The sequence below is a fragment of the Periophthalmus magnuspinnatus genome, chromosome 11, assembly GCF_009829125.3.
Source record: "Periophthalmus magnuspinnatus isolate fPerMag1 chromosome 11, fPerMag1.2.pri, whole genome shotgun sequence".
Lineage (NCBI taxonomy): Eukaryota > Metazoa > Chordata > Actinopteri > Gobiiformes > Gobiidae > Periophthalmus > Periophthalmus magnuspinnatus.
Genome location: NC_047136.2, coordinates 9,063,560 through 9,077,998, shown reverse-complemented (window position 1 = coordinate 9,077,998; position 14,439 = coordinate 9,063,560). Strand labels below are relative to the sequence as shown.

At 36.4% G+C, this 14,439-nt stretch overlaps 2 protein-coding genes across 2 annotated transcripts; both read left to right on the top strand.

Moving 5' to 3' along the window:
• Positions 1-5,385: 5,385 nt before the first annotated feature.
• ctss1 (cathepsin S, ortholog 1) lies at positions 5,386-10,229 on the top strand. Its single transcript, XM_055225430.1, has 8 exons — positions 5,386-5,475; positions 6,170-6,287; positions 6,366-6,488; positions 7,531-7,683; positions 8,401-8,625; positions 9,230-9,395; positions 9,885-9,990; positions 10,068-10,229. The coding sequence occupies exons 2-8, from the start codon at positions 6,171-6,173 to the stop codon at positions 10,165-10,167; spliced, it is 990 nt and encodes a 329-aa protein (XP_055081405.1). The 5' UTR covers positions 5,386-5,475; position 6,170; the 3' UTR covers positions 10,168-10,229.
• A 405-nt stretch (positions 10,230-10,634) lies between these two features.
• Positions 10,635-12,802, top strand: LOC117378523 (cathepsin S-like). Its single transcript, XM_055225429.1, has 7 exons — positions 10,635-10,884; positions 10,970-11,092; positions 11,167-11,313; positions 11,681-11,905; positions 11,979-12,144; positions 12,212-12,314; positions 12,434-12,802. The coding sequence occupies exons 1-7, from the start codon at positions 10,759-10,761 to the stop codon at positions 12,531-12,533; spliced, it is 990 nt and encodes a 329-aa protein (XP_055081404.1). The 5' UTR covers positions 10,635-10,758; the 3' UTR covers positions 12,534-12,802.
• The last annotated feature ends 1,637 nt before the right edge of the window (positions 12,803-14,439 follow it).

Below are 14,439 nucleotides of genomic sequence, written 5' to 3'. Positions count from 1 at the left end.
GCAAATTCTCTCAAATATATAGCAGTTTTATACCACTGGGCACACAAATCTTTTACTTCTCTATAAATAACACCTCCTACTTCATGGATTTATGTATAATATACCTTACGTCTTAAATCCAATGAAATTTCTGTGTCCATATGAAATAACTATAATACATATTAAAAAACAATATATAAATAACATAATACAGTGCCTTTCAGGATGCTCAAAATGCTTTACAATGAATTATTGATTCACTCCATACTTGGTGGTGGCAAGTGTGGACAATATAAAAATTTAATACATTGCTTAGTTTCTTACAAACGTTCTGTTTCCCACGCAGCAGCGGCCATATATCACACTAAGGGAGGATAGCAGCTACATCATGGTCATTTTGGTTAAGGCCACATTTCTCATCTGTTGCCTCCTTTCATACAGGAATGTGTGACCCCAACTTTGGGAAGGTTATAAAACACAGGTGCAATCTCATTTTGTTAGACTCCTCTCACTTGACTCCACTTTAGACTCTACTTTCAATTTTGCTGGATGCTGCCTTTTAGCCGACTGTATTGCTGTAACTGACAATAAAGATCTACAGAACGATTCCTGTGCCGCTGCGCCTGTTCTTTATGCAACTGAACAGAAACCAATATAAGCTACCAATGAAGCCACAGCTGCCCTGGTGCAGACTGATGCATCTTGAACCAGTTTAAAATGATTTAAACTTAAATATAAATTCTACAGTTCTGCACAATATGATTTAGGTTGCAGCACAAAAGCAAGGTTACTAATTATATTACATCCTATAACCTGTTTTGACTTATTGAGTATTTACTTACTGTTTTAACTGTGGTCCTAAACAGGTAATGGTTTGTCAGTTGCTTGGAGACATGAGTACACAGCCGCAGTGACTGAGGGTGATGACAGCTCATCCCAAAAGTTGTAAATGATAGACTTGTTCAGGACTCCCCATGAGCACTCAAGCTAGAACCAGAACATTGTGAAAACAAAAATTGAATGAATTACAGTTATTGACAGCTCCAGCTATTGAAGAAAAAATGGGACAATTTCATGCAATCAGCTTTTGAAAAAGAAAAACTCACCTGTGGAAAAAGTCCTTCTTGTAAGATTTAAACATCAAACCTAAGATATAAAACTTTCTATTCAGGACATACAGTATCCTCTGGTCCCCTCTTATGTGTGGATGGGAGCCTCGCTGCTCACTGGAGGGATTATAAGCGCTGTCTCATGGATCTTTTCCAAACACTGCTCTGGGCGACAGGATGTAGCCACAGGTCAGCCAAATATAGAGATTTAGGAGCAAACACCAGATGGGAATGATTTAAAGCAACACTTAGGAATAAAGTAGTCGGCTATCGAGGGTTGACGGGTGAACTTTGATTATATTTAACTCAAAATGTTTTGCAATTTCTGTTTTTGTAATGTCATATTCAGTGTATTTACTTAATATTCATAAGTACTTTTCATCACTGGATGTGTTAGCTGCATGGCAGATTTTTCATCACTCTGACACCAATGCATAGGATAATGAGTGAACTGAGTGAAGAGTTGGCAGTGCAAACCTCTTTTAAAGCACTTCTGTTGTTGTGTCTTTGAACAAGACACTTCACACATACAGCCTCTTCAGTCAATGTGAAATGTGAAGTTGTGTTAAGCCTTTCTGCAAGTCCCTTTTCTTGTTATTTATATATTTTTTATCTTTTTGCAGTGACCTTACTTGGATTAATGCACTGCTCCTCTCCTGCTGAAAGTTTGTATCTCCTCTTTAGTGATGCCCTATCCTGAATATGGTACTGTTGTCCTATTCACAGCATTGTCATCATGGTGGAAGGTAACGAAGTACAAGTTGTAAAGTACTTAAGTAGAAATTTTTTAATAGAATTTTTAGATATCTGTACTTTGCATAAGTAAATTTTACAGTGGATACTTTGTACTTTTACTTCACTACATTTGAGAGCAGGTGTGTGTATATGTTTATCCACTGTATTTTTTAGCAGGACTGAAAAGTAAAAGATACTTCTCATATGATTTGAGGGGTTATTTTTGCCATGTTCTTGGTAACATCCTGACTAAAGTTTTTGAGTTCAAGCTTCGGCTTTTAGCAAACAAAAATAAATACACAAAATTCATAAGAAAAATGAAAAAAATAATTTTGTATTGCTTCTGTACCATTTTTAATCAATATCACTACATTTAACACTTTATCAAATTAACAACACTTCTGTGAAATACTTTTACTTTTTACTCTAAAAGTACTCTTTAAACGGGTACTTACTTTTTATGTGATACTTTTACTTTTACTTAAGTAACTTTTCACCTCTGTACTTTTTTTTTTAAACATGTGTTTATTAAGACTTTCAATTTTCATTTGAACAAGAAAAAAACAAAACAAAACAAAACAAAAAAACAAGGCACTTAGACAAAGAACATAAACAGTAATAACAAGGGTGGTATGAAACAGAAAAAGTTGTATTAGTAGTTAGAATAATGATAATAATAATAATATAATGATAATTGGGGGTGACAGTGGCTCAGTGGTTAGAGTGTTGGTCCCCCAACCCGAAGGTTGGAGGATCGAGTCCCGCTCAGACCAAGTTCTGTCGTTGTGTCCTTAGGCAAGACACTTCACCCACATTGCCTAGTGTGAAAGTGGTGTGTGCGTGAATGATAGGTGGTGGTCGGAGGGGCCGATGCTCCCCAGGGCAGGGCTACAATAGTAGCTTACCATCACCAAGTGTGGAAATGAATGAATAATGACTATAGTGTAGCGCTTTGAGAGGCTTTGACAAGCCTGTAAAGTGCATTACAAGTGTAATTATTATTAATAATAGTAAATTATAAATAAAAAACAATGTGGAGGAGAGAGGCAGATAGAAATTAAATAACAATAATAGTTATATATATATATACATACAGATTTTAAACCCAGAGTCTGATCTACCAGGAACAAATTCATCATTCCCAAAGATGGGAGAGAATTGAGAGATTTTGGTGCTTTCCTCCAAATATGCCAAAGAGGAGTGCCAAACCGACAATGTATTCCGAAGGAAAGGGTTTCTAGTGCTCTTAAGTAATTTCGATTTGTTCGCTGAGTACATACCTTGTTACCTCTGTACTTTTGCTTAAGTAACAAAATTTAGTACTTCATCCACCACTGATTATCATCCCGATTTTAAAGGGACAATAAGCTTGTAGTTTGAGGGTTCAAAACCGTCTATTCTCCTTGCTGATGTAATGGTTTTGCCTGTATTTGCCTGTATTTTTTGGCAATAAAAGCACCTGTATTTGAATAAATTATACAAAAGTTTAAACAATACTGTACATTCTGGGTAAAGTAATAGCATTTCCATGAGCCAACATACAGTTACACAGTACACCTTTAATAACCACACTGAAGCGTCAGAAAACGTGACGACATCATATGAAGTGCTCCCCACATGAGAAAGGCCACGCTGATTCAGGATCTCACCATCTGCTCCTCTGAACCTGCCTCCATCAGCAGATCTCAGGCCAAACCCGGGCTCAGGAAAAGAAAAGAGCACCCACAAAAGAGCCAAAAGCAGGGGCTGCCAAAGGGCTTGCATAACACACCCGCTCTGTTCATTAACACTGTGTCGTAAGAGGCACCTCCACTCAGGGACATCCACTGTGCTCCCAAAATACTCACTACAAGACTCTACTGCTATTGTGGAGCAGGGAGAAATGTATGCAAGAAACAATCAGATAAAATAAGGATGATAATAATGATAATGATACTACTACTACTACTACTACTACTACTACTACTACTACTACTACTACTACTACTACTACTACTACTACTAATAATAATAATAATAATAATAATAATAATAATAATAATAATAATAATAATAATAATAATAATAATAATAATAATAATAATAATAACAACAACAACAACAGCTAAGGCATTATCTAAAGCAAGAACAAAAAAATGTGGATATTCTGAAAATGATCCTAGATGCTTCTAAATCTGAGTTAAGTAGTAAAGTTTTTTTCAAAATTGTGCACAGCATTATAGGATTTAAAAGTGGACACCATGTGAAGGAAAGATGGGAAAGGGAAGCAAACATTAAAATTTTAGGAGTGGAATGGGAACAAATAAGTTCTTATCAATGGAAAACCACCAGCTCTTGGTTTTGGAGGGAGTATGGATGGAAGAATATAATTTTAATTTAGTTTTTCCTAACCCTGGCACAGAGTGAGTATGCAGATACAAAATGTTGGAGGTCTTGTGGTGCCAATAAACCAGATCACTTCCACATCTTTTGGGGTTGCCCCTCAATAATCCAGTATGGGTCTGACATAAGAAATGTCATAGTATTGAATATTAAAATTCCCTTAAATTTTGAAATTCTGTATCTAGGAAAGACTGAAATATTGAATTTAAGAAGATATGAAGATTATAAAATGACGAGAATAATGCTATTGGCTTGTAAAAAAGCAAGAATGGGGAACAGATTTGGTTCCTAAGTTGGAAGAATGGGTAGATGTTATACTTAAAATCTATAATATGGAGAAAGTGACTGCATCTGTTTGGTTGGAAGTGGATAAATTTAATAAGATTCGGAAAGAGTGCCCACAAAACAAAGTAGATCAGGCTTTGTGTAGGGCTGACTGAGGATGCCCGTGAAGCCTTGAATTTTCTATTTAGTCATTTATTTAATTTTTCTCTTCCTTATCTTGTAAAAGTGTGCCCTGGTAAGAGATGAAATGACAGGATCTTTTACACTCATGCTACAATGTTATCTATTATTGTTCACTTTGGTTCTCTTTAAAAAAAAAAAAAAAAAAAAAAGTATGTTATAATACCTTGTAGAAACAGTAGGATTAGAAATGTTGTGATCTGTGGAGGTGTACTCTTGATAATTTGAATAAAGTATAAAATAAATAAATACATAAAATAATAATAATAATAATAATAATAATAATAATAATAATAATAATAATAATAATAATAATAATAATAATAATAATAATAGCTTATTTATTTGTGATCTTTCTCTCTAATTTACTTAAGTCATTTCCATTGTAACTACAGTTTTCAAACTAAATATGTATAAAGCGGCTATTGCCACATGTATTGACAAATATTTTTCAACACAGTTTTGCAGCAATAGGAAACTTGTTTGAAGAAATAACTGGAAATGGCATCAGATATACCACAGGTTACACTTTCCACCCACATTATTTGAGAGCGTGCACAGTCAAATTAAACTATATTTTAAGATATGATATTAAAAGCTGCACCTAGCCTAGTGTTCGTGTCACGTCTGTCTGAGTTGGTCTGCTACAAGAGTATTTCGGGCTTTAGAGGGCAGACGGCAAATTAGTTTCTTGTGACAAACTTGAATGCTGCATCTCAACACTCAAAAACATGACTTCCTCTTTCTGCAGTTAGGACCTCTGCAGCAGGAACCTGAGGACACTTTGCTACAGGACATGAACAAGGTAAGGCTGAGTTTGTAATTAAGAAGAACTGTACTTTTCATATAGGCTCTAGCTGACCATTGAAACACATAATAATAGGGGTGAAATGATTGCTCAAAACTTGAATGTGTATTGCTTTAGATCGCTAATGCAAGTTTTTGTTTTATTTTTATAATTTAGTGAATTATAAAAATGAATAGTGAATACTGAGTAGCGTTTCAAGTTTGTTTGATGGCCGAGGCAGTACAAGTCTGACCTAAATTTGGGGGTGTGTCAAAAATGTGTGATCAGTTTTATGAAATTAAAGCACATTATGTCCACAGATATAGATGCACGAACAGTTTAACCTGAACTACGTCTTGGCTTCTGCAGCAACAACAGTGTCAGCATTTGTAAACTGTGTGTGTGAAAGAGAGTATAAGCTTGAGGAGGGGGGTGCAATATTTTGATATTTGATTCTCTTCACAAATCCACTGTATCTATTGCTTTCTCTACAGTGAAATTTGAACAGTTTTAAAAGCCTTTATCGGGGTCTGGTGTTGCAAATTAGCCTATATACACTGTGATACCTGCATCAGATTACTTTAATTGTTAATCTTTGCTTGTTGTATCTGTCCCTATTCAAATAAATAATAATATTTTTAAAAAAATTACGATTTGGTGAAACATGCTGCTAAACTTTTCCCAAATGTACTTTTTTGTTTTGTCCATACAGGATGGCTGTTTTCTATTTGCTGTTGTTTGTTGCCTTCCCTATTTGCCATTCTTCATTTACCTTAAACCGAGCCTGGAAAGAATGGAGGATCAAACATGAGAAAGTCTATGAGAATAAGGTATAAACAGAAATTATAGCTTTATACAACTGAAATGGTGCAACAGAACAATATATTTTCTGTCTGTTTGCTTATCAGACTGAGGTGAGCTTCAGGAGGGCATTATGGGAGAAGAACTTGGAACAGATTTGGAGGCATAACCAGGAAGTGGCGTCTGGGAAACACAGCTTCACTCTGGGACTCAACCACCTGGCTGATATGGTATGGCTTTACTGCTGTACACTCCCACACCAGCCATTTCAAAAGTTAAATTCTATGTTAATTTATGTTAATTATGACTATTTAACTACATTTTAACTAATATAGACATTATCCAACTGTAAAATGTCAAAATAGATCTTAACAGTCTTATTACTGTAAAATATTTGAGCAAAATTGTATTATTATTTGCTCCTATACCGTAGTCTTCATGAGCTTTCCTGTAGTGAGACCCCTGGTGGACGCCGCATGCATAACATTCTCATTCTCATTCTGTCCGTCTTTACTTGTAGCTCTAAGAACCCATTCCTTTTGATGTTTCTTGTCAATAATCAGCTCTTTTAATCAGCAGACAGGGTTAATCTGGGACTCAACTGCAGCCAAATCCTTAATCTAAACCCAACATATAGAAGTCTGTCTAATCCCTCTCTGTCAATCTGATTAACTGTGCCAATATAGAAAGGGTCATCCATTGGTCATTTGATGTATGTGTGGGAAAAAAACAATAAATTAAGGAAGTTCTGTAATCGAGGGTGTTCCACAGTATGTCATTAAACACTTGCATTTATTCAATTACAAAAGAAATACTTTGAGAAAATTATTACTTGTGAGCAGGGTCGCCTCGCCACATCTGACCAGTAAATTGGGCTGGCGGTGTCACTTTTTTGTCTCCATGGAGATAAATAACTTGTATTTATGTCACACTGTGGCATAGCCCAAGGAAAGCAAAATTATTTCCATGGAGACCAGCAGGTTTTGGAGTACGTCTAAAATAATGCAATACAGTACATATGCAGATGTTATATAAAACATTATTGTAGAACATGTCTCATTATGTGGTCTCAGCCTCTTACTTCCTGTTGACTCTCCCCAAATGAGCTTCAAAGGGGAAGTTGACTGTTGATAACATACACACAGGATGTAGTGGTTGTTTTATGAAGCTGACTGGTGTCAAACAGCTAAGGCAAGGCGCGTGGGCAGAAGATTCTCATTATGTCTGTACTCACTGAAATACAATGACTCTTCCATCTCCTCTTCTCATCAGACAGCCGACGAAGTGAACGACAAGTTAAACGGACTGAGGCCGGAGAAGCTGAACGCAGTCAGAAATGTCACTTTGAAGAATTTGTCTGATTTGAACATTCCCCAAACTGTGGACTGGAGGAAGAAGGGCCTCGTCAGCTCTGTGCAAAACCAAGTAAAATACAAAGAGACACGTTAAATAGTGCACATCTGTTACACTTAATAAATAAACCACTTGAATTATATTATGACAAGGACCAGATCAAATAATCAAACATAAGTGAAGTCAACTTTATTTTTATAGCACATTTAAGATGGCCACAGTTAAACTTGTCTATGTTCACCCCCAGACCTTACATAACAAAAATGACTAATTCTACCTAAAAACAGTTAAATTGTATTAAAAAGGTTTAAAGAAAAAAAAGGTAAAACAATAAAAAACACCAACAAAACAATTCTGAAAAATATGTTCTTCTAAAAAGTGTTGATTCTAACTTCGAGGAATGGATTGTTTTTGTAAATGCAGGCTATATATCTCCACTAGGCCAAGTTAAAGATCAGATATATGGAAAGGCAAGCCCACACGAGAAAAAAACATGTTTCTCAAGGCAATACAGCACCTATAATTGAATAAATGCATGATAGATAAGATTAGTTTACTGCTATATCATGGAACATTCCAGGCAAAGCAGATGACAAACCCTCTCACAGAAAAGTTAGAATCAGCACTTTTTCAAAAACATATTTTTCAGACTTTTTTTATTACTTAAATTTCTATAGTTTTATGAGGTACTATTTCAGTTTAACAATTCTTATTACAAGTAGCTATTTTTATAATCTGATTTTATGCCTATGACTGTCCAAAGGTCTTTAAAAGTAACTGTTTTTTTAGGGCATGTGTGGGTCGTGCTGGGCCTTCAGTTCTGTGGGGGCTCTGGAGGGGCAGATGAGTAAACGCACTGGGGTCCTGGTGCAGCTCAGTCCTCAGAACCTGGTGGACTGCAGCGTGATGGACGGGAACCACGGCTGTAAAGGAGGTTACATCTCCAAATCCTACAGTTATATCATTCGCAACCAAGGCGTTGACTCAGAGCAGTTCTACCCCTATGAACACAAGGTTAGACTCACTGTATGCACTTTAAAACTGGATGAGATTTGAAAAAGTAATAACTATGGCCCACAATATGGCATTATAACGTATCTATGTAGAATCACCTCTCCACAAATCACCTGTTACTTGGCCTCTTGGCGCCATCTGGTTGTCTCCATGGAGATAGCTACTCTTAATGCCAGCCATAATGTGGGAATGGAAAGCCACCATGGTGATAAACAAGAGAGGGACCCTCCACCAGAAAAGTTACATAGTGCATGTTTAATTTATAGATTTATCTCTTTGTTTTAATAATTTGCTGACCTAACAATATAAATCATAGAAATGACATGAAAGTGAATGTGAAAATGTGAACTTTAAATGTAAAGTATTAGAAGTTCCTTTTCTCAAGCACTGGTGACTTATGACAAGGAAACACCCGTATATTGTCTGTCTGTTCCTTCTTTGTATAAAATGTGTGAAATATGTTTTTATACCTTACACTATTTGCATCAGCTCTTCACACTGCTCATATTCAGTGTTTTAAGATAAATAATTCATCAGGTGCCGTTTGAATTCACAACACGTTTGTTTACCTTGAAACTGGATCTAATCAATCTGCCATTTTCAGAATGGGATCTGTCGCTATTCTGTGAAAGGGAAGGCAGGCCACTGTTCAAGCTTCCACATCCTTCCTCGAGGAGATGAGAACATATTGGCATCTGTAGTGGCCAATGTGGGACCAGTGGCTGTGGCTGTGAATGCAATGCTGCCATCTTTTCATCTGTACAAAAGAGGTAGATCAGTGTCATGTTAGATACACAGCAACTAGGCAACAAATTTACATTGTATGTATTATTTTGTTGCAGTACTACACAATAGCCCAGGGTGTGTGTCGGCCTCAGCGTTGTGAGGCTCTGAAAATGTATTCAGTGGTTCTTTACCTCCATTCTTTTGGCCCGTCTAATAGAGGCTAAGGCACAGACTATAAATTTAAATACATAAATAATTAATGCATTTCATTTTGTAGATCTTCACCACTGCAGGCAAGAAACTAGAAATAAACTTAACAAAACACTGACTAAAACTCACATTGCCATAGTGTTTCACACCAGCTCTGGGGGTAAAAACTACATTATCTTGCTACCTGACACATCCCAGTCACCAAGAAGATTCTGCTTTCTTCTTTGTCAGTGGCTATAATGTAATGCCTGATTAGTGGATATGAGATTATATTATATCACTGATATAAAACTAATGAATAAACTAAACTGTCCTTCTTTCAGGTGTGTACAATGATCCCAAATGCAACCCAAATTTAATAAACCATGCAGTTCTTGTCGTTGGCTATGGCACAGATAAGGGAGAAGACTACTGGCTGGTCAAAAACAGGTAAGAATGAATGAATGAATGAGAAGAGTAGTGTGAATAAATAGTTGTTTATGTTAAAAATGCCTTTGTAATTTCAGTTGGGGAGCGTCATGGGGAGAAGGTGGATTCATCCGCATTGCCCGTAATAAGAAAAATGCTTGTGGCATCGCAACCTTCGCTGTGTATCCCACAATTTAAGAATAATAAATGAGCATTTAAATCTTAAATATTTGCAATATTTTTTGACAAGGGTTCATGTATACATTCTTATGCTGTATATGTTTTATTTGTGTTTTTAAAGTTTTAAATGTTTGTGGTGTTTTCTTTCAATCTTTTTTTGTGCTAATTTTTGTAAATAAACTGATTAAAAGAGAGATGTTGATGAGCACTCCTTATTAACATTGTGTGTATTTTATTGTATTTTTAGTTGTTTCAGGGGCAGAAAAGCAGCTGAGGTGTAGGGACTTGTTGCTATTGAAAAAGTGATGCTGAGATATAATAATAAAGACTCATTTAGGGGTGCAGATGTCATTATATTCCATTATTTTTAATCCCTATAAAAACATAATGGAATATAATGACATTTCTCCCCCAAAAGAGTGTATTAATGATTCCTAAATAAAAATATAAATCTTTCATTCCCACTTGTTGCTTGAACACCTCACTCGTTATCCTCATTGACTTCAGCTGGTGAGGTGCGCACTAAGAAATCAGAAAATATATGTGCCCCTCAGTCTGAAACAGTTCACACGTTCCCTCACAATAGTAACCACTGGTTTTTACTGCAAAATGTTTCAACTCCTGCTTTTTTTTATATTCATGTGGTTTGGATTTTCATCAGCCATTGTCAATGTGAATCTAGACAAGCACTGGAACCTGTGGAAGAAGAAGCACAGCAAGGTCTACTCTCACCAGGTAGACATTTTGAGTTTAAAATACTTTTGCTTAAAAACTCATATAAAATTTAGGACAAGTTGCACAGTTTTCTTTTGCTTGTCAGATCGAGGAGCTTGGCCGCCGGAGAATATGGGAGTACAATTTGGAGTTGATTAATGTGCACAATTTGGAGACCTCCCTGGGTCTACACTCATTTGGCATGGGCATAAATCATTATGGAGATCTGGTGAGTGGAACAGTGTTATTGTTATCTGGTCTAATGAATCCCTGTGATATCTAAACCTACAGTTTGATTTTTAGACAATCGAGGAGATGGGTAACTTGACTGGTCTGAAAGTGCCCACAGATCTGGAGAGGGGTCCATTCAACCTCAATATGGTAAATGTGTCTCTGCCATCAGCTGTGGACTGGCGGAAGAAGGGCCTAGTGACTGAAGTTAAAACACAGGTCAGGAAATTTTATCTAAATAATACTGACACAAATGTCAAGTAGTGAAATACACATTTAGACATCACACATATATTACAGTCAGTTCTACTGATCCACAAAAAAAAGATGGAAACTGTCTGATTTGGAAAGGGTAATGTTTGCACTATGCACCGTTTTGTTTTGTTTTTTTGGTGGAGGGTATACCACCTCTTGGTCTCCATGAAGCTTTTCTTGCTTTGCCTGGAATATTCCACAGTATGGCATTAAACATTGCAGATGATGGCAAAACTTCCTACTATAAAGTTGCATAGTTCACATTTAAGAGTGAGCACAGCCAACATCATTTTGACCTCCCAGTCATTGGTCCTTGGCAAATCTTCTGCAGGGCTCATGTGGTTCGTGCTGGGCGTTCAGTGCAGCTGGAGCTCTGGAAGGGCAGCTGAAGAAGTCCACCGGGGTTCTGATGTCTCTGAGCACTCAAAACCTGCTAGACTGCTCCAACAAATATGGTAACCGTGGCTGTGAGGGAGGCTTTATGTCAAACGCATTCAAATATGTCATGAGAAACAAGGGCATCGCTACAGATAATTCTTACCCTTATCACGGCAAGGTAAGTAGTCCTATACTTGTATTTCTCAAATTTGATTGAGAATAAACAAGTTGACTTTTTCCTTTTGTCTTAGCGTGGTCATTGCAAGTACAACCCAGATTATAAAGCTGGCAGCTGCTCTGGATACACTTTTCTACCAAAAGGAGATGAACATGCTTTAAAGGTCGCTGTTGCAACTGTTGGCCCAATTTCTGTGGCTATTGATGCTTCAAAACCCAAGTTTATCTTCTACAAAAATGGTAAGTGCATCAAAAGGAAAAAAAAAACTCAGATCTGAACAATTATGCATTGACTTGTGGTTAACAGGAGTGTACAAGGACAAATCCTGCACCCATTCAGTGAACCATGGGGCGCTAGTCGTGGGCTATGGGACAGAGGCTGGACAGGACTATTGGCTGGTCAAAAATAGGTTTGAATTGAACAATACAACAAATTTGATAACATCTCAGCACAAAAATGTCTGGATACATGTTAAGACTGAGCACAATTTGAGATTCAAAATTTTATTTTTTCTGGTTTCCTCAATAGCTGGGGCACAGCATATGGAGAGGACGGCTACGTCAAGATTGCCAGAAACAAGAAGAACTTATGTGGCATTACCCTTTATGCATGTTTCCCAGTCATGTGACTGTATTTGAGATGCTGTTTTAAATATACTATTTGATTATGTAGTTATGTTTATCTATTTTCACGTCTAAAAAGGAGAGTGCAAATTCACTGCAGATGTAGTTTTAATTTTATTTCCATATGGTTTATAGTTTTTCTCATAGAATTGGATAAATGGCACCAAGTGCAAACCCCAGCATAATGAACAACTCACATAAAATAATACAGCACCTTTTCAGCATCACTAAAATAAAGTCAATATCAAGTAATAAATACTGAAAGTACCAAGAAGTTCAGTTTTCATTTACAAAACACAAAGACAATACACAATAGATTTGTGCCATATTGAGCTATTTTTGGAAGTGTTTTTCCTTTATCTTTTGTTCCACAAATGCCAAACTTCACATACATCTAGAGTTTCTACACACGGTACACGGAGTCTGAAGAGTTTGAAGAAACAGGTTCCAGTCAAACTAAAGGAAACGCAGTCGGACACTCTGTCCAACAACAGGAAGGATCCACATTTGAAGCTTTTATTTTGAAGGATTTATGTGGGATGGGGAGCAGCTCCCCGCCCTTACAGTCCCATGTTAAGCAATGCCACAGGAAATCCTCTGCAGGCGGTGTTTGCTTATTTCACTCATTGTTACAGGGGAAAAATGAAAACCATTTACCATTTGATAGCCTATACATATATTTATATATAATTAAACTTTACACATAGTCACATTTAATAGTAAATTTACATTTTGGACGAGAGCTTCAATTCGACTGAGGCGTTCTTTTGATGAGTTCAAATCTGTCATTTGACTTTCACTTGTAGCTTAAAAGGGAAAGTTTGACTTTATTACTATAACTTCCCCTTTTGGCCAATGCATGTTGCATTTTGTACTGTGTCTCCTTTACTAAGAGACAAATTGCACATTTTAAATTCTCCTTATATAACTTCAAGCAAATATATATATGTATATATATATATTTATAGTATTTGGGTCCGGGGTTGACAAGGAGCACAGTCACCACTAACTTTCAGTACACATACTCATAGTTTTCATCAAATTTTTTAAACCCACTTTTGATTAAGAACAATCACTGCAAGCAACATATCTATGTTGTCATATAACAATGAAAAACACTAGTTCTTTGCTTTTTAGACAAAAACGGCTGGCATACAGGACGTCCAAGAAGTCAGACAATACAGTTACAAACATGCGTCACAATCAGAATACAGAAGGTTGAAAAAGGGGGTGAGTTTTGGGTCCATTTTGTCCAGTTTTTTTACAACTGAGGAAAGTGTGTGTGTTCAAACCTGTGACTGAGGTCCACTGTCTTTACATGGGACAACTGATTAAAGACAATGCTATCAGCAAAAGAGCACCCAAGTCTGTCATGAAGAACAATAAGAGTTGACACTGCATATTTACGTACTCCCTTCTAGATAAAATCTGGTCCCCGCACTAAACCGTATTTTTCATCAAAAGAGATGGAAATACGGTAACATAAAAAGTACAAAAATATGTGAGTGTTTTGAGTTACATACACACTGGACGCTAACAGCATTCAGACTTTAAAAAAGACAAGTGTAATATGCTTGTTTGGTATAGGCACAAACAAGCAATTACAGATCAGATCTCCATGCAGTCGATGTGAGGAGAAGTTACAAAGACACAAAGGATTAGGCTGGAAAAGAGTAGCAGTGATTTTGTTCAAATTTTCCAAAAGTCAATTTATACCAGTGGTTGTAGTGATGATAGTAGTTGAACCTTTTTCAACCACAAGGGGGAATCCTGAGCTATAATGCTACACTCAATCTGCTCCTGCCACTAAACCAATTGTAAATTGATACTATGGCATAAAAGTAGACTATGTTTATTTTGTAAAAATCACATAGCTAAGCTAAAATAAAAAGTATAAATATGGAGAAAACA

What these genes read in the sequence shown, in the direction of transcription:
- ctss1 (XM_055225430.1), top strand. Translation starts at nt 6,171, where the DNA reads ATGGCTGTTTTCTATTTGCTGTTGTTTGTTGCCTTCCCTATTTGCCAT. An exon ending in AGAAAGTCTATGAGAATAAG is followed by an intron (nt 6,288 to 6,365) that starts GTATAAACAGAA and finishes TTTGCTTATCAG; the next exon opens with ACTGAGGTGAGCTTCAGGAG. An exon ending in TCTACCCCTATGAACACAAG is followed by an intron (nt 8,626 to 9,229) that starts GTTAGACTCACT and finishes TGCCATTTTCAG; the next exon opens with AATGGGATCTGTCGCTATTC.
- LOC117378523 (XM_055225429.1), top strand. Translation starts at nt 10,759, where the DNA reads ATGTTTCAACTCCTGCTTTTTTTTATATTCATGTGGTTTGGATTTTCA. An exon ending in TGACTGAAGTTAAAACACAG is followed by an intron (nt 11,314 to 11,680) that starts GTCAGGAAATTT and finishes AATCTTCTGCAG; the next exon opens with GGCTCATGTGGTTCGTGCTG. An exon ending in TATTGGCTGGTCAAAAATAG is followed by an intron (nt 12,315 to 12,433) that starts GTTTGAATTGAA and finishes TTTCCTCAATAG; the next exon opens with CTGGGGCACAGCATATGGAG.